This window comes from Equus quagga, chromosome 15, assembly GCF_021613505.1.
Source record: "Equus quagga isolate Etosha38 chromosome 15, UCLA_HA_Equagga_1.0, whole genome shotgun sequence".
Classification (NCBI taxonomy): Eukaryota; Metazoa; Chordata; class Mammalia; order Perissodactyla; family Equidae; genus Equus; species Equus quagga.
The window spans coordinates 72175978-72201775 of record NC_060281.1 but is presented as its reverse complement, the minus strand read 5'-3'; the positions used below and the strand labels follow the sequence as shown (position 1 = coordinate 72201775).

Sequence of the window (25798 nt, the reverse complement as noted above, 5' to 3'; positions counted from 1 at the left end):
TGGACCAAAGTCAAGGTGGGGCAGGGCTGCATTCCTCCTGGAGGCTCCAGGAGTCTCTTCTTTCTGACTGTGTCCCCTTCACTCCATCTTCAAAGCCAACAGTATGACATCTTCAGATCTCGGACTCCAGATCTGAAGACAGCTCCTCCTATGGCTCTGACTCTCCTGCTTTGCTTATAAACACCCCTCTGATTACACTGGGTTCATCCCGACAACCCGCCATCACAGAACCCCTAATTTAATCAGATCTGTCAGGTCCCTTTTGCCACATCTAGTAACATATTGGTAGGTTCTGGGATTCAGACGTGCTCGTCTTTGGCGGCTAGTATTCAGCCTGCCACACCCTAAAGGGAAATAAGCGGGGCCCGGAGCAGTGTGTGGGTTCTCATTTGTTTAAAAAATAAACAAGAGAGTATGTACGTGTGTGCTTGCGGAGGTGTGGAACACCCCCGATGGCTCCCTAGGAAAGCGGTGAGAGTCGCGGTGTGTGCAGGAACGGGGGCGGGAAGGAGGCATCCTGGTCATAGTATATCTTTTTATAGTAAGGTTTTTTGCTACATGCATGTGTCACCTACATTAAAAATAATTTTTAAGAAATAATACATAGTCACTGCAATAGTTCAGACCTTGGCTATATCCTCACAGACTTTAAGAAAAAAGTGCAAATGCAATGTTTTCATGAGGATAGGGTCCTACTGCACGACTCTGCTGTGATGTGGGGCTTTTGGCTTACTGCACTGTTCGCGTCTTTCCTCGTCACAGGGGGCGCTCGCCAGCCCTAGGCTCGGCCGCTGCTCAGGCCTACCTAACCCACTTGTCCAGACCCGCGGGGGCACGTTGAGGTTCTTCGCTTCTGTCCAGAGCAGCCGCAACACTGCAATGTCTTTTTTTTTCTAAATTGGAATGAAATTCATATAACATAAAATTAACCATTTTAAAATGAACAATTCAGTGGAATTTAGTCCATTGCTGATGTCATGAAACTGCCACGTGTGTCTAGTTCCAGAACATTTTCATCACTCCGAACCCACTAACCAGTCGCTCCTCGACCCCCTGCCCCAGCCCTGGCAACCACGACACGGCTTTCTGTCCCTACAGCTTCGCAGATTCGGGACTTACATATCAGTGGGATCGTATAGTATGTGGCGTTGGCGGCTAAGGGCTTCTTTCACTCAGCGTAATGTTTCAGAGGCTCGTCCACGGTGTGGCGGGGGTCGGTGCCTCATTTCTTTTATGGCTGGGTACCGTTCCGTTGTGCGGATATGACGTCTTTGATTTATCTGTTCATCCATCACTGGGCACTCGGGTGGGTTCCGCCTGTTGGCCGTGAATATCGATGGACTGCTATTTGTTCGGATGCCTGTTTTCAATTCTTTTGGGCTATATACCCGGGATCCAGTCCTTCTACGTACCCTCTGAACTTTGTATTATGTTCAGACACTTAAGCAAGTTAAAAATAGTTTGTAAGAAAGGATTGCAAAGCGCATCCTGAGACAATAGCAGGGTGACATATCTGGACAAGCATCTTCTTATTTTGCAGATCCAGAGACGACAGGAGAATGGCCGCCTGGGATGACAAGGTAATTGATCTGTGGGCCAGCAGCGCCGGAGGACCTCCCAGCCTCGGGAAGATAATTCTGTTGGGTGTTTCTAACAGGATGGGGCAACGCCTGTTCGGGGTGTTTCCGCCGTCCCAAAGTGTTTAAAGTCACAGGCGGAGCCTGCAGAAGGAGCTCGCGTAAGCTCAGGAGAGCCTGATGATCTGAGGCAGGCCGTTCAGTTCCCAGCTCTGCGTTTTAGTAACCGTGTGCCCTTAGGCCAGGCCCTTCACCTCCCTGAGCCTCAGTTTCCTCATCTGGAAAATGGGGACAAAATTACTTACCAGCCCTGTTCTTGAAGGCTTGGCAAGAAAGGTCAAGGAAAGCATGGCCTCAGAATGCTGGACCAATACTGAGCCCGTAAGGGGCTTTTCCCTACCACCCATTTTATGGATAAAGGCACTTGGGTACAGAGAGGTGAAGCCACTGGCTCAAGATCACACAGGTGGGAAGTGGCGGAAATGAGATTTCAGCCTGGCCTGACCCCCGAGCCAGGGCTTTGCCTCCTGCATGGTGCTGCCATCCCAGACCACGGTCCTGATATCTGGGGTGTGAGTCTGTTGGGTTTGGGGGACATCGGTTGTGAAGGGTGGGGACAAGGTGGAGAGCAGTGTTGCCTTCCATCTCGACTGCTCACTTGGAGGTTCCGGGGGCCCGGGAGGCAGAGCCGTCGGGGCTGTGCTGGGAGCTCAGGGGAGCAGCAGGTGATTCGGGCAGAGTCCCGAATGCAAATGTGAGGGTCAGCAGGACCAGGGGGTGATGCTGGTGGTGACTTTGTACTTCAGCAAATTGATGACCCCTTTAGTTGTGAGACTGTTCTGATTGTAGAGCTTTTTACGACGTAGGAGGGGAAATGGCCAAGGGCACTTCACACGAGGCCAGCAATTCTGATTTCAGAAATGCTGAAATATGGGGAAGTATGCACCTTTGAGTTAATGAGACACGACGGCAGTGGTAATAGTGATAATAACATGAACGACTCACAGCTACTGAAATGCCAGGCGTGTGCTGAGGACTTTCCAGGTATTCGTTTTTGTTTGTTTGTTTTTTGAGGAAGACTGGCCCTGAGCTAACATCCGTGCCCATCTTCCTCTACTTTGTATGTGGGACGCCTACCACAGCATGGCTTGATAGGCAGTGCTATGTCCACTCCTGGGGTCTGAACTCGCGAACCCTGGGCCGCAGAAGCGGTGTGCGTAAACTTACCCTCTGTTCCACCGGGCTGGCCACTAGGTATTTGTTTTTTTAAGTCCTACAAACAACCCTGTGAATTAAGTACCATTATTTCCCCCATCTTTGTTGTTGTTAGTGCCGTTGAGTCGATGCCGACTCCTAGTCGGACCCTGTGGACAGCAGAGCGGGGCCCACCTGGTCTTTTTGCGCCGTCCTCTCCCTGTCCGGCACCGTATCAGACAATGTTCTGCTCTATTCATAGTGTGTTCATGGCCAGTTTTCTCGGAAGTGGGTGGCTGGCTCCTTCTTCCTAGTCTGTCTTAGTCTGGAAGCTCTGCTGAAACCTGTCCACCATCGATGACTCTGCTGGTATTTGACATACCCACGGCATAGCTTTCCGCATCACGGCAACGGGCAGCCACCACTGTATGACAACCCGCAGACGGTGGTGTGGCTCCCTGACCTGGAAATGAACCCGGGCCGTGGTGGAGAGACCACCTTCCCCATCTTACAGTTAGGGAAATTGTGGCACAGCAAGGTTTAGCAACTGGCCCAAGCTCACACAGCTGGAAAGAGGTTCAAACCGCCCCCTCCCCCCGCCAGCTCCTGTGCCCTTAATCACTCTGTGATTGTGCCTTGAACGCTTTCAAATGTGATCCGTCCCGAAAATGGGGGAAAATGGGCTAGATCCCCGGGGAAGAGCTCAAGGAAGAGTCCACTGCAGGCAGGAGGGAAGCAGACCGGGGAGCACCGGGGCAGCAAGGGCTCCGGGGAGGACTTCTTCCCTCATTCATTCATTCATTCATTCCCCTAACAAATGTCTACCAAGTACCAGCCGTGAGCCAGGCACCAACGTAGCTATCGGGCTGCAGCAGCACAGCACAGACACTGGTCCGGCCTGCCAGTGGCTTCCTCTCCAGCTGGGAGACAGACCCTTATCAAGAAGTCACAAAACTGTGTGAAGGTGCCTGTTGGGGGCGGGGGGTGCTGCGCAGGAGAGGCCCTGGCTAACTTTGGAGCTTCATAGGGGCCACTGAGACCTTCAGATCAGGGAGGCCTCCCTGAGCTGACACCTGGCGAGCCAGAGGAGTAGCCGGGTGCAGGAGGAAGACTGAGGAAGGTATCCCGGCAGAGGAGGCAGCCTGTGCAGAGGTCAGCAGGTGGATGGGAGTGGGGCCGGCGGGGGCAGCCCCATGGGGGCCACAGGCCGGGGGGAGACAAGGGCCTGCAGAGCCTGGGGGACATGGAGGTTTCAGTGGTGGTTCTAAGAGCAGTGGGCCGGCGGTGCAAGGTGGTCAGCAGGGCGGCGACTGGCCAGGCCGGGGCTCAGAGAGGTCTCTAGTGCTGTGTGCAGACGGATGGAGAGGACAGAAAGGACAAGCAGGGCCGGGCAGGGAGCCCTCTGGCAGGCAAGCGGCGCTGGAGAGAAGTGAGGTTGCGTGGGGATTCACAAGGGACACGTGTGGGATTTGGGGAGCGTGGCGGTGCAGTGCACACAATGTGGGACTGCTGTTCAGAGGAGAAGTTCCCCTTTCCCTTGGAAGGTCTTAGAAGGCTCTGCAGAGGCAGCCTGAACTGGCCTGGGGATTTGAATTTATGGGATTGAAGGAAAGGGCATTTCCAGCAGGACGACAGTCACCACCGTGTGGAGTTGTGACAATGCCTGATATGGGGTGGGAAGCATAGGCCTGCCACCCCATAACGGGCGTCCGTGAGTTCCAGCTACTGTTACTAGTCAAAGGCAGAGAGAAAGAGTTCACACTTCCCCTTGTTTGTAGCTTCCTATCAAATTAGGCACACCAGAAAAGTAAGCGGAGAGGGCGACAGCGGGTATACGGTGGTGACACTGGCTTGCTCCTACATCTGGGGAGGGCTGGACCACCCACACAGCTGTCCGCAAAAGAAATCTGACAGTGTGTGTCAAGACTCATGAAAATGTTTGTAATCACACTTGGTCCTCTCGCTTGCAGAAAAGGAAATAGCCCGTAAGAAGGGAACGGTGCAGTTCGCGAGCCATGGCTCTGAGCGCTCGCGATGCCGTTGAGCGGGGCTGCACCGTTACTCCATGTGCCGTGAGGGAGAGCAGGGCCGCGTGGACTGCGACGCGCTGTGACACCAGTCCATTGTAGGACACGTGGGCACTTCAGAAATGTGAAAATGCGGTCTTAGAATTGGTGCTCACGGTGCAAAAATCAGTAAATGCGATGGTGAGAGCGTGAACTCCTTGCTGCGTTTCTGGGCCGTGAGAAAGGCCCAAGTGTGATGCGTGGAGCTAGTGGGACAGAAGACACCAAATTGTCTGCAGTCCTTGGCTGTAACTATAAAGACACAGAGGTGAGAAAGAGAGGATGTTTGGTGTGTGGGATTATGAATTTTCTCTTGCTCGTGCTTTCACGATAGTCGTACTAACGTAGATCCAGACTCAGCATCTGTCCATTGGGGTGAATGCCAGCAGGTGAAGCTGGGGGTGTCCAGGCGAGTCTGGGGGGTCTGAATGGCGCTGGGGAGGGGCTGAGGTGGGGTGGGGTTGAGGACACAGAAGCCACAGGGGAAGCAGAGGGCTGGAATGGAGAAGCAAAGACAGCCCCGGGGAACTCCAGGGGTGGGAGCCTGTCCATCATCGCACGAGGCCAGGACATGGGCTGGCCCTGCAGCCCTGGGGGAGCTGGGAAGACTGGCCAGGAGCCTCTGCTGAGTCAGAGAGCAGGCGCCTTCTCGGAAGGTGCCCTGCGGAGTGGAGGTGGTTTTAAACCGCTGCGTTCGCAGGATTGCCTTGGGGAGCTTGCTAGTTGCCCGGCTCCCCTTGTCTCTGGGAGCAAGACGGCCGTGCTGTGGGAGAAGCCGGGGCCATCTCAGCCGTGCTCGAGCCGGTCTGTCAGGGCCAGCTCCGCTGACAGGGCTCACCAGCTGCCCTCCTCAGAGTCCCTCCGCCCCTTCCCACCTCTCTGAGCCTCAGTTTCCCTCTTCTGGGAGCCGGGAACTCTGACCTTTCCTCGGAGACTTGTGGTGAGGATGACACCGGGCCGGGCCGAGAGCGCACTTGGCAGGGTGCCGGGGCCAGCAGACCCTGACCGCGCGGGAGCTGGCGACTCAGTCCTGAGGCCGCCTGGGTCCCCAGCCTCATCTCGGTGACTGCGTGTCACCAGCACCTCGGGGAGCCTGGGAGCCAGGCGTGCTGCAGGCCCTGTGGCTCGTTTCTCCGAGGCGTCTGGAGGCCCCGGGTCCATCTAGGGTGCTGGGCGTCGGCCTTGGCAGCACGCGGAGACCCCAGCCCCAGGCCTCTCCCACACCCACCAGGCCACAGCCTCGGGGCCGGCGCCCAGCGCTGGGGTCGTTAAAGCTTTGGGGGTTCCAGTGTGCAGCCAGGGCCAAGCCTGGGAGACCGCAGCCCGCACCACGCGAGGCAAGAACGAGGGGCGCCCGGACCGCCACCTGTGCCCCTCCCGCAGCCGATGCGGTGCCCAGACGGTGGGTGACCCAGTGACGCTGGCGATGGGTCTCTGTTTCTAGCCAGATAGCCACGTTGTTTTCTTTCCATGCTTTTGTTTTCTTTCTACGCCTTCGTAAACAAACAGCATGACTTATGCTTCCCTGACAACAAGGCTGATGTCACAGCCTTGGACAGGGCTGTTGCCTCTCTGACACATCTCCCTCGGCCGGGGCAGGACCCTCCTCCCCGTACCCGTGTCTTTCAAACTCAGCCCACTGGTGACTCCTGCAATCAGCCTTTTAAGAAGTGAAATAGAATCAGGTAGAAGGTGTGAGCGTCCTGCACGTGGTAATTCAGTGTTGGCTCCAGGATGTGCGTTTGGGGGTGTGTCCTGAGAGGCAGCCTCTGATGTGTATTTTTTATTGAGCAACACTGGGCCGAACGCCCTGCCCAGCCCCGGCCTCTACCAGCTGGGAGCCAGGTCCAGGGGCTGTTCAGAGAGGCCGTGTAGGAGGAGGGGGCTCTGGGCCAGCAGCCTGCATCACAATCCGAGCTCTGCTTCTCACTGTGTGACCTGGGGCAAGTCACTTGGCCTCTCTGTTCCCAGCTTCCTCACCTGTAAATGGAGACCGTTCAGCCCCCACCTCGTGGGGTTGCTGCAGTGTATTCTAAAAGTCTTTGCACAGAGCTGGGGCATGGCAGGTACCCTGGGGATAGTTACAATCACTAGAATTTCCACGACCGTAAATATTATTTCACACATCGTCTCTACCCAGCCTCACGATCATCATCATGCCGGGTTGGCAGATTTGTCTGTCAAGACTGAAGGGATCCTGACCCTACAGGAAAAGGAGAGAAATGGTGGAGAGCACGGCTCTCGGGGTACCTGGGCTGCTGGTGGGGTCCTCAGCCCATAAGCAGCCCCCCGAAGCTGGGCAGCCGTGGCGGTGGTTTTCTCGTGTACTTCAAACTTCCTCCCCGCCCTAGAGAAGGAAAGGCTGACACGCTTATTTAAAGACTTCCTTGGTCTTAAAAATAGGCATTCCTCAGAACACGAGCTTCCGGGGGCTGGGGCCGCGCCGGCTGGGGAGCTTGCTGCTGGAGTCCTCCTACCTCCCCCGGGGGAGAGCTTGGCTCGAGGGACCCATTCCGCCCTCCAGGTATGTTTGGTGGGAGCCTGCAGTCCGCCAGGCGTGCGGGACACCCCACGAGCAGGAGCCCACCCTGTCTCTGCCCTGCCGGCGGGTGACAGGCTCGAACAGTCACACAAACAGGTGGACTCGACTCCTCAGGGGAGGGGTGTGGGGCCCTGTGTGCATGCAAAGCGGGGAGGTACCAGTCAGTCTCCTGGAGCTGGGTGCTTGGGGAGGGACCTCCTGAAGGAGGAGAAGAAGATACATGATGAGGTGGGAGAGGGGTAAGCATTGCCGGTGGAGGAAACCACATGTGCAAAGGCCCTGTGGTTGAAGAAACATGTCACGTCTTAAGGGCCGAATGGAGAAAGTGTGGCCAGAGCAGAGAGAGTGGTGCGAGGTGAGGTAGGATAGGCCCAGCCATAGCATACAGAGTGGGTCTGGGCCTCGGGAAGGCTCTTTAGTCTTTATTTTTAAAAGCAGTGGGAATTCAAAGAAGAGTTTTAAATAAGAGAGTGTGTCAGGGGTCCCCAAGATCACCCCAGGTTCAGTGATTCGCTACGAGGGTTCATAGGACTCAGCACACAGTTTGACGCATGGCTAAGGTTTTTACAGCAAAAAGATACAAAGAAAATTCAGCAAGAGGAAAAGGCGCATGAGGGGAGGCCCAGGGGAAACCAGCCCAGGCTTCCAGATTCCTCTCCCAGCGGAGGCCCCAGGATGCGCGGAAGTCCTCAGCGAGGAGCTGACTGCATGTGCGAACCGTCTGTTGGGAAAGCTCGTTAGCAGCTCCAGGGGCCTTGTGGGGGCTGGTCACGTGGGCACCATCTGCCAGGCACTTAGGAAAATTCCAGACTCCCTGAAGGAAAGCAGGAGTTCAGTAGAACCACGTTGTTGACATGAGCTGTCCAGGCACAGCGAGTTCTTACCAGGGAGTGGTGGGACCTCCTGAGACCCAGGTGTCCAGATGCCAGCGAGGGCCAGGCAGGCCTTTCTGGGGCCGCTGCCTCAGGTCTTTTCTGCTCAGGGAGTGACGTGGGTGTGTGTCGAGCAGCGCAGGCGGTGGGCTGCTGATGGAGAGGCTGGAGGCCGGCGAGCAGGAGGAGCTGGCGCATCCTCCCGTGAGTGGGCCTGGAGGCGAGGCCAGCGCGAGGCAGAGGACGGCAGAGGCAAATGGGGGACTCAGCTTGTAGAGAGGCTCGATGCATGGGCCTTAGTGATAGGGACCACGGGGGAGAGAAAGTGGGCCTGGGGACAGCTTCTCTGACCCGGCCTGGGTATGTCTTAAGACCCCTGGACCGGAAGATAAGACCCAGGTGCCAGTCCAGGGACTGGTGGCAGCTGCCCTGTTGCGGGGCCCCGCTCCCCACGTGTTGAGGGAGGTGAGGTTGCATCGCAGAACCTGGATTCCACCTCTTAGAAAGTCATCATTCTTTTTGCTTTAAAAAATCAGCTTTTCTGCCATATTGTCGCCTCGTTGACAGAGCATCTTGGAAAGAACAGAGCTGGTAGACTCGAGTTCCTACGCTGGCTTTACCACTTACTTCTGTTTCTCTGTTTTTCACTGCTTGCTCCGTCGTTTTGGCTTTCTTAGCCGGGATCCCGGTGATGCATGCATTGGTTCCTTCTCCCTCCTTGCCCCCGAGTGCTTCATTCTCCACTCAGTCCTCTGCGGGCCAGAGCTCCCTCCAAAAATACTCTTTCTTATGGTTAAACCTAATACGATAAAAATTAAATGGTTCTCTTCGCCCTCCAACCCAGTCCCACCTCCTTCCCAGAGGTAACCTTTCCATTTGGGTTGTTTATCCGTTTTAACAAAAATGGAATTCTGTGGTACATTCTGGTCCATAACATGCTGCTTTTCACTTAGATTTTGCAGAGATGGAGGACTCCTTTCCATGTCAGCGCCTCCAGGTGCACGGGCTGCCGCAGCCGAGCAGCCGGGAGCATCCGTGCTGTGGGTCCACCACGGTGCAGTTAGTGACGGGCTCTGAGGTCACTCCCGGGTCTGGCTGCTGTGGCAGGACTGCAGCGAGCGTCCGTGTGCTCAGGTGTGAGTCCCGTCTCAGGGCAAATGATAGGGACGTTCTAAATTTTGATGGAAACTGGTTTAAGGCTGATGCCCTCCTCTGCTCCCGTGCCTGGCACATTGGAGAGACTCAAACATTTTTTCAAAAGATGGAAGAAATAGGGGCTGGCCTCGTGGCCGAGTGGTTAAGTTCGCGCGCTCCGCTGCAGGCGGCCCAGTGTTTCGTTGGTTCGAAACCTGGGTGCGGACATGGCACTGCTCATCAAACCACGCTGAGGCAGCGTCCCACATACCACAACTAGAAGGACCCACAACGAAGAATATACAACTATGTACCGGGGGGCTTTGGGGAGAAAAAGGAAAAAATAAAATCTTTAAAAAAAAAGATGGAAGAAATACCCCACTGCGCTCCTGGAAAGGGCACGCGTGCCCACCACATGGCACCTGGGAGTGCCCCTTCCCTACACCTCTGTCAGCCTGCCACACCCTGTGACTCTGGGCCCTTGGTCCCTCCTCCCCATGCCTCAGTTTCCCCTTTTCTGTAGGTGGCGAGCCCTCCCCTCTCTGCCCTGCCCAACTCTCAGGATCGTTAGGGGCATTCGGTGAGAGCAAGAGGGAAGGGAGTGGAATCTGAGAGCAAAAGCAGCAGCCACGCCAGGACTGGCTGCAGACATAGGCTTCGTCCCGTGGTTTTGTGACCTCTGGAGGAGACTGCTTCCTCCTTGGAGGCCAGGATGGAGGCGTGGCCCCCGAGGATGGAGGCGTGGCCCAGGAGGGAGCACACACGGTCTGTGGCTGCCCATCAGTCAAGGGCAGACTCGGGCACGTACCCTCTGTATTGGCTTCCTGGAGCTGCCGTAACAGAGAACCAAAAAGTTGGGGGTGGGTCATAAAACGACAGAAATGTATTCTCTAGGTTCTGAAGGCCCGAAGTCTAAAATCGAGGTGTCGGTAGCATTGGTTTCTTCCGAGGCTCCGAGGAAGGACCTGTTCCATGCTTTCCTCCCAGCTTCTGGTGGTTGCTGGCATCCTTGGCGTCCTTCGCGTGTGGCTGCATCGCTGCAATCTCTGCCTCCATCTTCACGTGGCCTTCTCCTCTCTGTATCCTCTCCTCTCATAAGGACACCAGTCATTGGATTTAGGGCCCGCCAATCCAGGATGATTTCATCTCAAGATCTTTCACTGAGTACATTTGCAGAGACCTGTATTCCGAGTAAGGTCACATTCTGAGGTTCCGAGTGGACGTGGATTTTGAGGCAGCCGCACTTCAACCCACGACACCCTCCTCGCGGGCAGATCTGCAGCCCTTGGCTGCCCGGCCGCTTCTTGATCTCGCATTCTAAAACCCGGGCTCCGGGTCATACAGCCCAGGGGCAGAGCCTGGCTCTGCCATTTTCCAAGTGCGTGACTTTCGACAAGTCACCTCGCCTCCATCACCAAGACCCAAAATGATGGCCTTGACCTCAGAGAGTTGTTAGGAATTAGAATGAAATAGTGCATTTAAGGGACTTAGCAGTGTGCTAATATAATGTAACCAAAAATAAACAATGAGCAACAATAGATGTCGCTGCTGTTGTGTCTTGTTGCTTTGAGGCACAGTGTTGATCAATAAGCAAATCAGGTCCCCAAAAGTAGGCTCTGGGAGGGACAGGGAAAGGGGACCTCAGGGACATCAGGCCCTGAGAGTCAGGAGTTGGCTGAATTTCTTAGAAAGTACTTTTTTCTGTGGTTGTTGGATGACCCTGAAATAGGGATGTTCCTCCCCACAGAGGACAGCTTCAGAGCCTGTGAAAACAGACGTCCGCAGGAACGTTTCCTCTCCATCTCTCCTGCGTTGTTTTGCTCATTTCTCCCCGTCTCTCCCGGGCAGTAGTTCTTCTGGTATAACACCTGTCATGTGCAAAAGAGAAGGAGGCGATACGTTTACCTTTGGGGGTAGCTCCTGTGGTTTTGTTGTTAATTTGCTTATTAAATATTTATTGAGCCCCCCTTGTGGCTGAGCGGGCAGAGCCTCTGCTCTCCCAGAGCTCGCAGAGCAGAGCAGGAGACAGACAGACGGTACCGAGATGTCACCGTGCTCGTTAGTAAGTGGCATGGCGGGGAGGTAGAGGAAGGACCCTCGCCCAGCGGCGGCCCTCAAGGAAGGCCTCCCAGGGTGGGGTGAAATCTCGACCCCTGTAAGACCTGAAAAAGGACTAGGGTGAGTCAGGCGACGGGTACTCCAGACAGTGGGGACAGGCTGTGCAAAGTCCTGGGAGCAAGAAAGAGCGCAGTTCATTCTAGAACGGCAGTGCGTTTGGTGTGACTGGAGTGTGGCGGAGCCTGGGGAGGAGACCAGGGCCTGGGGAGCCCAAGAGGGCTTTGGCTGTCTCGAAGGCTGTGGTGGGCAGGCGGGAGGGGACTAGAGGTGATGGGAGGGGTAGGTGAGAGCAGGGACACAGCCAGACAGGCACTGGAGAAAGGTCACCCTGGCCACTGCTGTGTGGAGAAAAGGTAGGGGGCAGGAGGCCAAATGAGGTTGGTGTGGGCGTCCCAGCAAGAGGTGATGGGGGGGCGGGGTTAGATGGAGAAAAGAGGATGGTGCGTGCTCCGTGTTTCAGATGTTAGATTGATGGGGCTTGAGGAGAAGGAGGAGCCGAGGATGGTCTTTGGCTCTTGGCTTGGGCAGCTGGGTGGATGTGATGCCAGGACCTAGGGAAACGTCGAAGGAGGAGTGGATTGGGGAAAGAGCTAAGAAATTAGTTCAGCTTGGGTCACAGCAAACTAATGACCTGGCAGGAGAGTAGAACTCGGGCTAGTGACTTCGGTTTGCACATGAGCAGCATTGAGAACACGGGTGTGCTGAGACCACCAAAGGGAGAGAGTGGCACTGCCCCAGGATGAGGTCTGGGCTGGGGTCCCAGGGACATGCGGTGGCATGGGGGCGGGGACGCAGTACAGGAGGCTGAAAAGGTTGGCCAGAAATGGGAGAAAAATCAAGAGGCGAGAATGACAAACAATCGGGTCAGCGGTGTGAGAGGATGCAGGACAGTCAAGGTAGGACCCACAGCCGTGGGCTCGGGTACGGAGGTGTCAGGACATAAAGAGACAGCAAGGGGCAATGCAGGGGCAATGGAGACGGGGGTGTCCACGGCCGGGGACCCTGCTGCTCCAGATTCTCTGGGTTGCAAATGACAGAAACAGCTCAGTCTGGCTTCAGCCACAAAGGGAATCTGCGTTCATGAGACAGAAGTCTGGGTGGCACGGCAGGCAGCGGGCCAGTAAACAGAGGAGGGGGACAGCCCTGGGTGGTGACCAAGTCTGAGGAGCGGAGATGAGCGTTTTTGCTGCCGAATAATAATAATAACGGGCACTAAGGGAGGCGCCGCTCCAGGCTGGCACAGAGGTTGGCGCTCCATAACTCACTGAGTCAGTCCTTCCAGGCAGGGTAGGGGGACCCGAGAGCTGAGAGTCCAGGGTGGGTGGTGAAGTTGCTGAGGCCCACGGCATTTTCCTCATGAGCTACATCTTTGACCTTTTCTGCTTCTGGCATGACAGGTTTTTGACTTAAAACCAGAGTTGTTTTCCGCTCTGCTGGGTGCCGTCAATATTTTCATCCCAAATTACTGAAAGTGGCTTCTTTACTGGTCTCAAGGTTTCAGAAAGAAAAACATCCTCTCCAGTAAAATATAAACGTGGTCTTTGCAAAGCACCCTGAGGCCACTACCAGGCTGAGAACTAGCCCAGGAGGTCCCCGTCTGCCAGGGAGGGGTTTTCGGGGGACATTATGGCTGGTAGCCACCAGAGGCTTCAGGACACCTGGGAGGCTGGCGACAAGCCTGCAGCCCGGGGCAGGAGACGGGTACCAGGGTTCTCAGCCAACAGGCACTTGCTGGGCTTCTGCTCTAGGTCAAGGCCACATGCGACTGTGGGGACACAGAGCCTGCCTTCATGCAGCTTAAGCGCCAGTGAAGAGAGAGAAGTGGTAAATGGCTACACAAAAAAATTTCTACTTAGACTGTGATGAGGGATCTCAAAGAAAAAGCAGAGTATGAATAAAAGTTATAACATAGAGAAAGGGGTCTGATTTAGATTTTAGGGGTCAAGAAGGACTCTCTGAGGAAGAGACATTTCAGCTGAGGCGTCAAGCGTGAGTAAGAGTAAGCCAAGCTCAGAGTAGGGAGAAGAGCATCCCAGGTGGAGGGAAGAGCCCACATGAAGGCTCAGAGTTGGGAGCGTGGGGAGCATTGGTGCACGGAAGGGTGGCCAGCGTGGCTGGGGTATGGTGAGCAGGTTGTGGGGAAGGAGATGAGGTCACACCCCCCCAGGGCCATTTATAACAATTGAAGGATCTTGGATTTTTACTGGAAAAGCAAAAAGGAGCTAATTCAGGAGGTTAGCAGGGGGCAGTGATACGATCAGGTGGTATGGCCAGAGGTGAATGTGTATAAAGGCTGCTCAGGCTGCTGGGTGCAGAATGCACTGGAAGAACTGGGTCGAGGGAGGGAGATCGGTAACGAGGCTGTTGCTGTCTTCCTGGATGAGAGGATGGAGCCTTGGCCTGGGGCGGCACGGGACGAGGAAGGGGACTGTGGAGGTGGGGAGAAGAGAGACTGGCCCCAGGAAAGTGGATGGGCAAAGAACGCAAAGTTCGCTCTCAGGAGGTTATGCAGTGGTCATAAGCTCTTCTAGGGCCTCTCAGCATCTGAGGAAGTCTCAAATCTGGGACTCTGAAGGTGCCGGAACAATATGGAAGACTGGGCAGGGCAGGCAGCCTGGAGTCCCAACCATGGGAGGTAGCATCTTGGAGCACCACCCCCTCCACACCTGTCACCCACGACCTTCCACGCAGTCTTTGAAGTGCCAGGGACTTCCCCGGGGCACTTAACAAGAAAATGTTGGGGTTCATGGGAGGCTTGTGAAAGAGGTGGTGTCCTTTGACCGAATTTGGAGCTTGGAAAGTTACAAGGCACCACAGAACAGAGGAAAGGACAGTGGACTGGGGGCCACAGAGCTTGAGTCCTGTTCCCAAATGCACTGCTGCTGGTTGCCTGGCCACCCATCCCTGAAATGCTTCCATCTCTGCAAGAGGGGGGACATCAGACCAGGGCGTCTCTCTGGGCTCCAACCTTTCCTGAGCTCATGAAACCTGTTATGAAAAAAAGTCTGAGCATGCACCAAAGGTGCACTGATGGAGAGAGATTGTTTTACTTTGAAAAGTGTAAAAACATAAAAGATTAAAAATATTATCAAATACGTATGTAATCACCATCCTGAATTGATGGTTATTAACATCTTGTCATATTCTCCTCAAATTTGTTTGTAATTTAAAAAGATGTTTTCAGATAGCATTCAAGTACTTTTTCACTCTCTCTATTTTCAGCCCTTACCCCTCCCTGAGGCACCCGCCCCCGTGAAGCTGGTGTCTCCTTCCCGTCCATTCTTTTGTGTGTTTGTCCTCCTTGGTGTTCACTCAGCTTCTTGGATCTACATGTTTATATGTTTCCATCAAATTTGAAAATTTTTTCAGGCATTATTTCTCCAGATATTTTTCTGCCCGTGTCTCTTTCTCATCTCCTTTTTGTACTCCAGGTAGGTACACGTATGTTAGAGCATTTGATATTGTCCCTGAGGCTCTGTTTTTCCCCACTTCCCCGCCAGTGTTTCTTCTTGCCATGCTTCCACTTGATGTTTTCTATTGCTCTGTCTTTAAGTTCACTGATCTTTCCGTCTGCAGTATCTAATCAGCAGTTGAGTGCAAGTGATTTTTTGTTTCATACATGTATTTTTCAGTCCTAGAGTATCCATTTGGATCTTTTTTATACTTGCCATTTCTCTATTGAGATTTTCTACTTGTTCCTTCATTAAGTTCATGTTTTGCTTGAAATCCTTGAACATTTTATAATAGCTATTTTCAAGTCTTTCTTGGCCAATTCCATTATCTCTGTCTATTTTGAACTAATAAGCTAATTTTTCTACTGGTTATGGGCCAAATTTTTCTGCTTCTTTATCGTCTAGTAATTTTTTATTGTGTGGTGGACATTATTAAGGCTACGTTGTTGAGTGTATTTTGTTGCCCTCCCGATAGAATTTGAGTTTTGTTCCAACAGGCAGTTAATTTACTTGGGGATCAGCTTGATCTCTTTAAGGCTTATTTTTCAGTTTATTTGGGATTAGGTTTATGTATAAGGCATGGCTTTTCTGGAATTTCTACTAAATGCTCAGGATATTCAATGAGATGTCTCTACTCTGGCCGTTTGGAACTCACACATCTCCTAACCCAGCCCTGTGTCATCTCTGCTGGTTGTTCAGCTGTTTAAAATTCAACCAAAGTCGTATTTTTGGAGCTCTTTCTCTGCACAGCTTCCTTTTCTCTGGTATTTTGCCATGCAAATTCCTGAGGGAGGGAGGGAGGCCCAGGAGCCCTGAACTATAATCTTTGCCTCCACAGTCCAAAAAGTTCCCCCATGCAGAAAGCCAGGGTGATCATGAGGCTCATCTCACTTGTTTCTCTTCTCTTAAGGATCACAGTAAATTTCATATATTTTATCCAGTTTTATGGTAGTTTATAGCAAGAGGGTGAAGCTGGTACCAGTTACTATACTCTGTCATGGCCAGAAGCAGAAATCTCAATCTTTCGTGTGTTTACACTCACATTTTTATTCATTCCAAAAACAGTATATAGTAATATTTTGCCTGTATTTCTAAAATTTTACTTAAGTGGTATTATATTCAGATTCTTCTATATCTTCCTTTTTTTTTTTTTAAGATTTTATTTTTCTTTTTTCACCCAAAGCCCTTGGGTACATAGTTGTGTATTTTTAGTTGTGGATCTTTCTAGTTGTGGCATGTGGGATGCTGCCTCAGCATGGCTTTTTTTTTTTTTTGAGGAAGATTAGCCCTGAACTAACTACTGCCAGTCCTCCCCTTTTTGCTGAGGAAGCCTGGCCCTGAGCTAACATCCATGCCCATCTTCCTCTCCTTTATATGTGGGATGCCTACCACAGCATGGCTTGCCAAGCGGTGCCGTGTCAGCACCCGAGATCCAAACTGGCGAACCCCGGGCTGCCGCCGAGAAGCGGAACGTGCGAACTTAACTGCTGTGCCACTGGGCCAGCCCCAGCATGTCTTGATGAGCGGTGCCATGTCCGCGCCCAGGATTCGAACCGGCTAAACCCTGGGCCACTGAAGCAGAGCACGCGAACTGAACCACTCAGTCACAGGGCGGCCCCTATATCTTCCTTTTATACTCAATATATTTTTTAAGATCTACCCACATGGCCGTATTCATTCAGTCACTTAAATATTTGAGTGTTTTTGAGTTTCTATTAAGTGCAAGGCACTGGATATCCAATTGCACAAGATGGAAAAAGTCCCTCATGGAGCTTAGATTCTAGTAGGGGAGGCAGATAACAAACAGATAAACATTACACACATAATGTCAGACAGGAATAAGTGCAATAAAGAAAAATGAAGGGGTTGCGGTGAGCCCAGGGGAGGGTGACCAGACAGGGTCTCAGAAGGGGTGACATGTGCACAGCAGCCTGACCTGAGTGAAGGGGTGAGCCAAGCAGATGTCCGGGGGAAGAGAATCCCAGGGAGAGGGACCAAGTGTGCTGAAAACCACTTGAGGGTTTTCGGGAAGGGCATGCTGTGGCCTCCTTTATGTTTTAGAAAGTTCTGTCTAGTTGCTGCATGCAGAATGGGTACTGGGAGGAGGCGGGGAGGCTGCCAGGCAAGAGATGGCAAGAAATGGTTGGCTTGACCCAACGGCAGTGGAGATGGAGAAGGGGTCTTCCTCGGAATGTAGTTTAAACTACACAGAGCCAGTGAATTCACCGTTGGGCAAATGTTGAGTGAGAGAGAGAAGGATCAAGAATGACCCAAGGTTATTGGCCTGAGAAAGCAGACAAATGAAACGCCATGAAGTGAGATGGGGAAACTTTGGGTGAGGAATGAATGATTCTGCTTCAGACGTGCTAGGGATAAGAGAGCCATTAGATAACTAAGGGTGACGTCCTGTAAACAGTTGGGCATCGTGTCTGGAGTTCAGGTGAGAGATGGGGAGTGGAGATAGTGTTTGAGCATCTTCAGCGTAGAGATGGATAGCTATCCATGGCTTGGCATGGAGAAGAGAGGTGGTCATAGGCTTGAGGCTGGGAGTGCCAATGCTTAAAAGGAAGGTCTTCCTCTTAAGGGATCCAGCCAAAGAGACTGGTGAGAAGCAGCCACTGAGGGAGGAGGAAAACCAGGAGTGTGTGGAATCTCAGAAGCCAATGAAGGAAGTGTGTGAATAAAGGAGTGATCCGCTATGCTCAGTGCTGCCACGCAGGAACATGTGGATGTCATCGGTGATACACAGAGATGAGTTCATTCGTTTTACCTGCTGCCTAGTATTCCATCACGTGAATAGAGAAGATGCGTTCCTCTGTCTCCCACCACTGAGGTGAACATTCTTGAACATCTCACTGATTTAAGCAGATGTGGGCGAGCTCCTTTTTGGAGCCTCTCTCGGGATGGAATCACTAGATGATTAAGAAAAATACGCACAACTTCAACTTGACAAAACAATGCCGGATAGCTTCCAAAAGTGGTGGTGCCGGTGTCCGTGCCTGTCTTCAGTGTCGGAGAGACCCCACTGCTTCGCACCTTCACCAACACCTGCTGTCATACACCTGAACATTCTTGCCAGTCTGAGCAGTGAAAAGGTGTACGATTGTTACTTCAATTCCCGTTTTCCTGAGCACTAGTGAAGCTGAGCGTCTTGGCCATTTGCGTTTCCTCTGACATGACCTGTCTGTTAATATCCGTCACCTAGCTTGCCTTGGAGTTGTCTCTTCTTTTTTGTAACATGTCTTTATATATTCTGGACACTAAATCTTTGTCTATTAAGTCCATCGCAAATATTTACTCCCAATCTGTGGTGTGTCTTAACTTTCTAGGGCTGTGTTTTGTGTGTGTGTCTGTGTGTGTAAAATATAAAAGCTTTTAGTGTCGATGAGTCAAATCTATCCATTTCTTTTGTATTCTGTGTCCTATTAAGCAAACTTTCCCTAGCCTAAGGTCATGAAGATACTGGTTTGCGTTTTGTTCTAAGACTTTAAAGGTTTTTTACATTTATATGTGTTTATGTTAATGTCAGTGCATCTGAAATTTATTCTGCGTGTGGTATGAGGTGGGGGTCTGTTTTTTCCTTTGGGACAGCCAGCTGCCCTAACCTCTAGCCTTTTCCCACTGATCTGACCTCCATCATCACCTGCAGGTTCCCACAGGGACCCGGGTCTGTTTGGGGCTCTCTTTTCCTGTTCCACTGATCACATCACCTATTCTTATACGCATACGCGAAAGCTTTCATTATTGAACTTCATAAAAAATTTGATATCTGACAGGGTAAGTTCGTCAAAGGGGGAGGATTACTTGCTTTTTGCTTTGAAGTGATGTCTCTTTTTTTTTTTAGAGAGAGATTTTTTTTCCCCTTTTTCTCCCCAAAGCCCCCCAGTACATAGTTGTATATTCTTAGTTGTGGGTCTAGAAGTTGTGGCATGTGGGATGCCACCTCAGCATGGCTTGATGAACAGTGCCATGTCCGCGCCCAGGATCCGAACCAGTGAAACCCTGAGCTGCCCAAGCAGAGCGTGAACTTAACCACTCGGCCACGGGGTCGGCCCCTGAAGTCATGTGTCTTTAAAGAACCGTCCACAGTGTGTTTGAACAGCACTGGCTGAGCTTAGGAAAAGTCCACTTGCCGCTCACCTGTCAAGGGCTGGTCTGTGGTGGGAGGGAGGCCTTCACTTTTCTGTGAAACTCTGGGTACTTTTACTTTTGGCTTCCCCTCCCCGCCGCCCCGCCAACTCTCACCTCCGCTTTGTCAGGTTGTGATGTCTCTGAACCACGGGGCTGCTCTTCCGGGAGTTGCACGTGGGCCTGCGGTGGGTGTTTTGCGACCGGGCTGCTGCGCCAATTCCGTTGGTTACTGCCAACCAGACCCCGGCGACAGGCCTGATGGGTCTGGGGTTTCCTGTTGCCTCACCGGCACTGAGACCTTGGCTTCCCAAAATAAAAGCACAAGAAACCACCGTGACCTCACGGTCGCTGCCTTCACACGGTGCTCTGTCCTTACCCTGTGGCCCGGCCCAGCCAGGGCCCTGGTCCCCCCACCAGGGTGACGTGGGGTCCAAGTGGCTGGACAGGCTCTGAGGCCACCCTACCTGAGCGCATGCTCACTCTCTGTCCCCTCCCTTCAGACAGTCACCCGCAGGCCCAAGGTGGCTCCCGCCGAGAGGATGAGCAAGTTCTTGAGACACTTCACCGTCGTTGGGGACGACTACCACACCTGGAACATCAACTACAAGAAGTGGGAGAATGAGGAAGAGGAGGAGGAGGAGGAGCAGGCACCCCCGGCCCCCGCCTCCGGCGAGGAGGGCAGAGCTGCCGAGCCGACCGCGGCCCGGGTCCCCGCGCCCAGGCCGCCCCTGGACTTTAGAACCATGTTGAGGAAGCTCTTCAGCTGCCACAGGTTCCAGGTAGGTGGGCAGAGGCCCGAGATGCCCGGGGCGGGGGAGAGGGCAGAGCTGTCAGCGAGAGTCACGAGGCCGGCTGGGGGCCCGTCTGCCACTGCCTCACTCGTTGCACAGATGTCTCCCGAGCGCCGACCATGTGCCGGGCACCCCACACACCCCTGGGTACCCTGGGCAGGTCCCGTGTTGTCAGGGGTAAAATAAGCCATAATCCAAAAGTCAGTTCAAGTCCCGATGAACGGATAAATGAAACTAGCCGCACACAGCTGGGGAAAGGAAGGGAGCACCGACGCCTGCCGCAACGTCAGGGAACCCTGACAGCACGACGCTGTGTGGCAGACACCAGACACAAAGGCCACACGCTTTATGATTCCATTGATATGAAACGTCCAGAATACATAAATCCATACAGACGGAAAGCAGACCGATGGTCACCACGAGCTGGCAGGAGGGAGGAGGGGGTGACTGCGTAATGGATGTAGGGCTCCCATTTGGGGTGATGCACATGTTCCGGAACTACGGAGTGCTGACGGTTGCACAGCCTGTGAATGTGCTTAATGGCACTGAACTTTATGACAACTTTTAAAAAATGGTTAAAAGGGTAAATTTACATTATGCGAATTTTACCACATACACACAGAAGGTAAATTAAAGGGTAAACGTTGGAGGCAGAAAAAACATTCTTGCATTCATTCAGCAAATGCTGAGTGCCTCCCCTGAGTTGAAAAAGGCCAGGAGGGACCCCTGCCTCACAGGCATCGCCATGGGGGCCTCAGTCTCTTCTTTTGTGGAGTGATGCAAGAAACATCTGCCTGGCTTCACCCGCCGCCCACCTCCAGGTGTGGGGAGAACGTGAGAGGGAGACGCGGGCTTCGAAGGGAACGGAACTTTCCACAGCGTTCAGTGTCTGTCCCAACATGTTCCAATTCTTTTTTTTTTTTTCTTTTTCTTGAGGAAGATTAGCCTGAGCTAACTACTGCCAGTCCTCCTCTTTTTTGCTGAGGAAGCCTGGCCCTGAGCTAACATCATGCTCATCTTCCTCTACTTTATATGTGGGACGCCTACCACAGCATGGCGTGCCAAGCAGTGCCATGTCCACACCTAGGATCCAAACTGGCAAACCCCCGGCCGCCGAGAAGCGAACGTGCGAACTTAACCGCTGTGCCACCAGGCCGGCTCCCCAACATGTTCCAATTCTGAAGGACAGATGTAGGCTGAGTCTGGCCAGCCCCTCTGAACCCCACGGCCCAGCCCTGAGGGGGACGAGCAGGGGTCAGAAAGCACGAGCCAAGCCTCAGGGGAAAGCAGGAGGCCCAGGGACAGGAGGGAAGCCCGCAGCCCCTGGTCAGCCCAGTTCCCAAACGGAGCCATTTCGGGGCCCCTGCTGCAGGCGTCCTCCCGGACCAGAATAAGCCAGCCCCTGCTAGAGCCGATTTCCCTTCTGGAAGCAGAGAGAAACAGCCCTTGCCTCTCCCATCGCTGACTTTGTTCCAGGGTAAAATAGAAAAAAATTATTTTGGTCTTTTTTTCACTCTCATGTGGCTTAGGGAAACAACACAGGCCGAACGACCCCGCACTCCTGCGCTCAGCGCTGTCCTCTGCGGCTGCGACAGGAACGGAAACCTGGTATTAAGGCGTTGGGGTTGAAATCCCAAACCCTCAATTTCAGGAGCAGGAGAAGGAGCAGCTTCCTTCCAGCTGCAGGGGGCGGCCCCCTCTCCTGGCTGGGCCCCCCAGGCCACGTGGCTTGGGGCTGGCGCCCTGAGCGGGGACCCCCCCAGAGACTCTCATACTGAAAGAAGACTGTCGTGACAGAGGTAGAGATGTTTATTCACTCACTCAGCAATCAGTTCTTAGCACCTACTGTGTGCAGGGAGTGTAGTTGGGAGTGTGGCGGACACGTCTCCGCTCTCAGTCACGGAGGAGCGATGCTCTGCGGAGAGGCAGGCTTTCCAGAAATCGCCCAGCTGGATGCTGGTTACAAGTGGAGAGAGGCCCTCTGCGGGGAAACAGAGGGGGCCTGAGACCCCTGGGGCCAGGGAGGCGTGATGGAGGACTGGGAGACGGCGGAGCGCACGCTTCCCCTGAGCCCCGAAGCCTGGGCAGGAGGGAGTGTTCCAGGCAGAGGGGCATGTTTGCCACGGGCTCAGGGTGGGAGAGGGTCTGTAGCATTCCGGGAATTGAGGAGGGTCAGCATGGCTCGTGTATAGCAAGAGGGGTCGCTTGGCAAGAGAGGAGGCGCTAGAAGGTCATCTCTGGGCAGTGGGAGGTCACGGAAGGTTCTGAGTGTTGGGTGGGAGGGGGATGCAACCACATTTGTAGGAGGGCTCAGAGGGGAAGCGAGGAGGCCACCTCGGAGCAGGGGGTGTGGGTTCAGGGGTTTGGTCTCTGCTGGCAGAATCAGCATACAAGAAGATTCTGGAATCTCTTTCCTGGGTGCCATCTCCACCCATTCCCATGGTTTGAGGCAGCCAAGGTGACATAATATATGGCTAACTGCTGTCACTTCTCACACGGGATGGCACAACCAAGGGAGAGCATGTGGGCTGTGTCAGGCCTCTGTGGAACTGCAGACGGCCGGGGTAGCTGAGCCAGGGGAGGACAGGCCTGAAGGTCGAGGAGCTCCACCTCTATCACCTGCTCGCTGTGGCCAGGCCCTGGCCAAGGCCCTTTACACAGTCTCTCACAGAATGCTCTCGCTGTCACTCTGGGGTGGAGAACGTGGCCACCCCTGTTTTAGCACTAAGGCCGAGGCTCAGCAGGAGTGAGAGGAGCGTCCAGGGTCCAAGCACACGGCGGAGCCAGGAGCCGGCCCAGGACTGGCGGGCCCCCACCATGCCTGGCCCTCTGCCACCAGGCCCGGCCGTCTTTGCCAGGCGAGGATTTGGAATTAACCAGCTTCGCTGCAGATTCTCAGCATTCTTCTTTGTGACATGACTCTCCTCAGAAATAGTGCGGCCTTGTGAACGGGCAGCTTCAGGGCCTGAGGATTCCTTCAGAGAGGCCAGGGTTGGGCTGAGGCCTTGCAGTTCTGTCTGTCTCTCTTTAACTGAGGTAAGATTCACGTAACTTAGCGAATCATTTTAAAATGAACGATTCAGTGGCACGCACTTAGCGCCTTCACAATGTTGTGCAGACATCAGCGCTGTCTAGTTCCATAATGTCTGCATCCCCCCAAAGGAGACCCAGCAGCCGTCAGACAATAGCCCCCCCAGCCCCCCAGCCCCCGACCACCACTGATCAGCTTTGTCTCTAGATTTGCCTGTTCTGGACATTTCACATACATGGAATCATGGCCTTGTGTGTCTGGCTTCTCTCACTGAGCATGACGTTTTCTGGGTTCATCCACGTTGTAGCAGGTGTCAGTGCTCCATTCCTTTTTATGGCTAATACTCAGTCTGTTTTTATATCTCTGTGCCTTGGTTTTAGACCAGATGGGTGCTCAGATCCCTTTAGCTCTAAAATAAAACCAAGGGTGAAGAAAGAAAAGGAAAAAAGCCCACCAGAGGCTTGACTCTTGATTAAGCTACTGAATTTGGACATGTGTGAAAACTTCATTACAAAGCAATTTGCTGTGCAATTCTCACAATAAACCGTGTCATCGAATACTGTAACTACTGAAATGATTAGCAACAAGTTGAAATGGTCAAAAGGTTCAACAGTCCGTTCTTACACAGGCCTGAACTGAATTTCGAGCTGAAGCTGCAGACACTGCCAGGATGATGGCAGAGTAACTTTCAGAGGTCAGGACCCCTCCACGGAGGGCGTGAGTGGCAAGGCCCTGGGGGAGCAACTGCTGCTCCAGAGTTTCCCAGGGAAGAGCAGGGTCGCACAGTGTGCTTTGGGACTCCTCGCGGTGCTGCCGTTTCTACCACCACCATGTCATCCCCGTGGTCTCCCTGAACCTTGTCGCCTCCACCCCGCCATGAGTGCCCTCACGAACGTCACCACCCCCCCACCGCCACTGCTGAGACCACCCACTCGCTCCACCCTGGTCCCTCCGCCCTCCTCGGCCGGCAGGTCGTGAGATTGTCATTCCCATGGCACCTCTTCTCAGTGTCCCACCTGAGTCGGGGCAGGTATTTCACGGCTCCAGAGAGAAGCGGTTCCCAGAGCACAGTAGACATTGCCGTAACCCAACTGCCTGGAGAAGGGAGTCCCCGGAGCTCCTTCCACCACTCAGACCTCTGAGCCTGGATGTTTTCATCACTTATTGAGCCTCTGTGCTGGGTGTACTCTGGCAAGAGGAATCCCCAGATCTAAAAAAATAAAAGCTCGTAGAATCTTTTTTATTATTTTTTGCCACCTAGGGATTAGCAGTTTGGTTTGAGAAATGCTGGGAAACAGTGAACAAGTTAAAAAAAAAAAGATGAGTGGTGACCGAGGGTCAGTCAATGGGCTGTACAGAGCAGCTCTGGGGGGACAGGCACCGCCTGGGGGCCAACAGGCCCGGAAGGCGGCAGGAAGGGGGGGCTTCTGTGAGACGATGGCCCCCAGTGGGCTCCCCTGTGGGGCTGGGGCAGCTGGAAGTGGGCTCCCATCCTTGGCCCCTTTCCCCAGTGGTTTCACCCACGTGTTTCCAACCCAGCCCTGAGAGACGGAAGGAGGGGCCTGTTTCGGTCTCACAGTTTCTGCCCCTTCCCTTGGTCCGCAGGTCATCATCATTTGCCTGGTCATTCTGGACGCTCTCCTGGTGCTCGCCGAGCTCATTCTGGACCTGAAGATCATCGAGGCCGACAAGAATAACTATGTCCCGAGGGTAGGTGCCGGCCCCCTCTGGGATTTTCACTAATACGGTCGCCTCTGTTATCTGCACTGGGGCGGGCAGAGGGGCAGACAGCACCTGCTTTGGAGTGGCGAGGCCTCGTTAGAGAGCAGTTTGATGGGTGCTTTTAGCTGACGAGCAGAGACAACGTCTTCCTTTCCGAATTACAGATGAGCATTCACTACAAGCAGAAACAGCTTCTCGTTTCACTTGACGGCTTGAATCTTTAGCTGTGCTGGACCGCTGAGCTGCAGCAGGTCAGGATCCCGGAGGGGGCGTCTGACCGGGAGAATACTTTCCCGTCCCCTGGAGGCAGATGAGCTTCTGCTCCGCTAATGTGCCGACGTGGTTCCTATGCTGGAGCCATCTGGGCGAGGCGCCCACTGTTTCTCCTCCAGTTCAGTTACTGCCTGAGCCCATCCCGGACACTGGCCCAAGGCACCAAAAATGCACACGTGTGGCCCCTGTCATCGATAACGTGGGAGAAGGCCAGGGGCTTAAAGGCATCTCCCCGTGCCCTTTAAAAAGAATTCAATTGATAATGCAAAACTGTCAAGTGGTGAGAGGGCAGGAAGAAAATACCAACCCTCCTCCCTCCTCCTGGCCCCTTCCCCAAGCAGCCCGTACATTTTCTCCTGCGGCCAGCCCGGGGCCTTGCAGAGATGGAGGATTAGCTTTCCTCTCCCTCGATTTTTTAATAGAATCAGTAACACACCTGCTACACTCACTGTCTTGTGCCTTTCTTTTTCCTCAACTTTTTATGAAAAATGGCAAATATACATTTCACTGTATTTGCTTTATCTCTCTATATATACCCACAAACACATGGATATATTTTTGAACTTTTGAAAGTAAGTTAGACCTCACAACACTTCACCCCTAAATACTCCAACATGCCTAAGAGTAAGGCCTTTCTCCTACAGACCCATGATAGCATTGTCACACTAAAATATCAATGATTCCAGTATCTAATAACCAGTTTGTATTCAAATTTCCTTATTCATCCCAAGAATGTCTTTTTCTAGTGTTTTTTTCAAAGTAGGACCCAGATGTCTGATACTATGTTTGGCTATATCTCCTCAGGTTATTTTAATCTAGAAGGGTCCTCGCACCTTTTTTCCCCCATGACACTGACTTTTTGAAGAGTCCAGCCAGTCATCTCATAGGATGTCGA

General features: G+C 53.2%; 1 protein-coding gene across 3 annotated transcripts in view; it reads left to right on the top strand.

The window, feature by feature from the left end:
• Window positions 1-25798, top strand: part of HVCN1 (hydrogen voltage gated channel 1) — a 33470-nt gene that overhangs the window by 2959 nt on the left and 4713 nt on the right. Inside the window, exons 1-4 of one of the 3 annotated variants that reach the window (XM_046640209.1) lie at window positions 6963-7361; window positions 9205-9385; window positions 19587-19865; window positions 24514-24618. In XM_046640209.1, the coding sequence (XP_046496165.1) occupies window positions 19626-19865; window positions 24514-24618 (345 nt within the window). In that variant the 5' untranslated portion in view covers window positions 6963-7361; window positions 9205-9385; window positions 19587-19625. Of the gene's footprint in view, window positions 1-1540; window positions 1581-6962; window positions 7362-7729; window positions 9386-19586; window positions 19866-24513; window positions 24619-25798 lie in introns of those variants that run through there. The other 2 variants (XM_046640207.1, XM_046640208.1) reach the window with 2 other exon arrangements.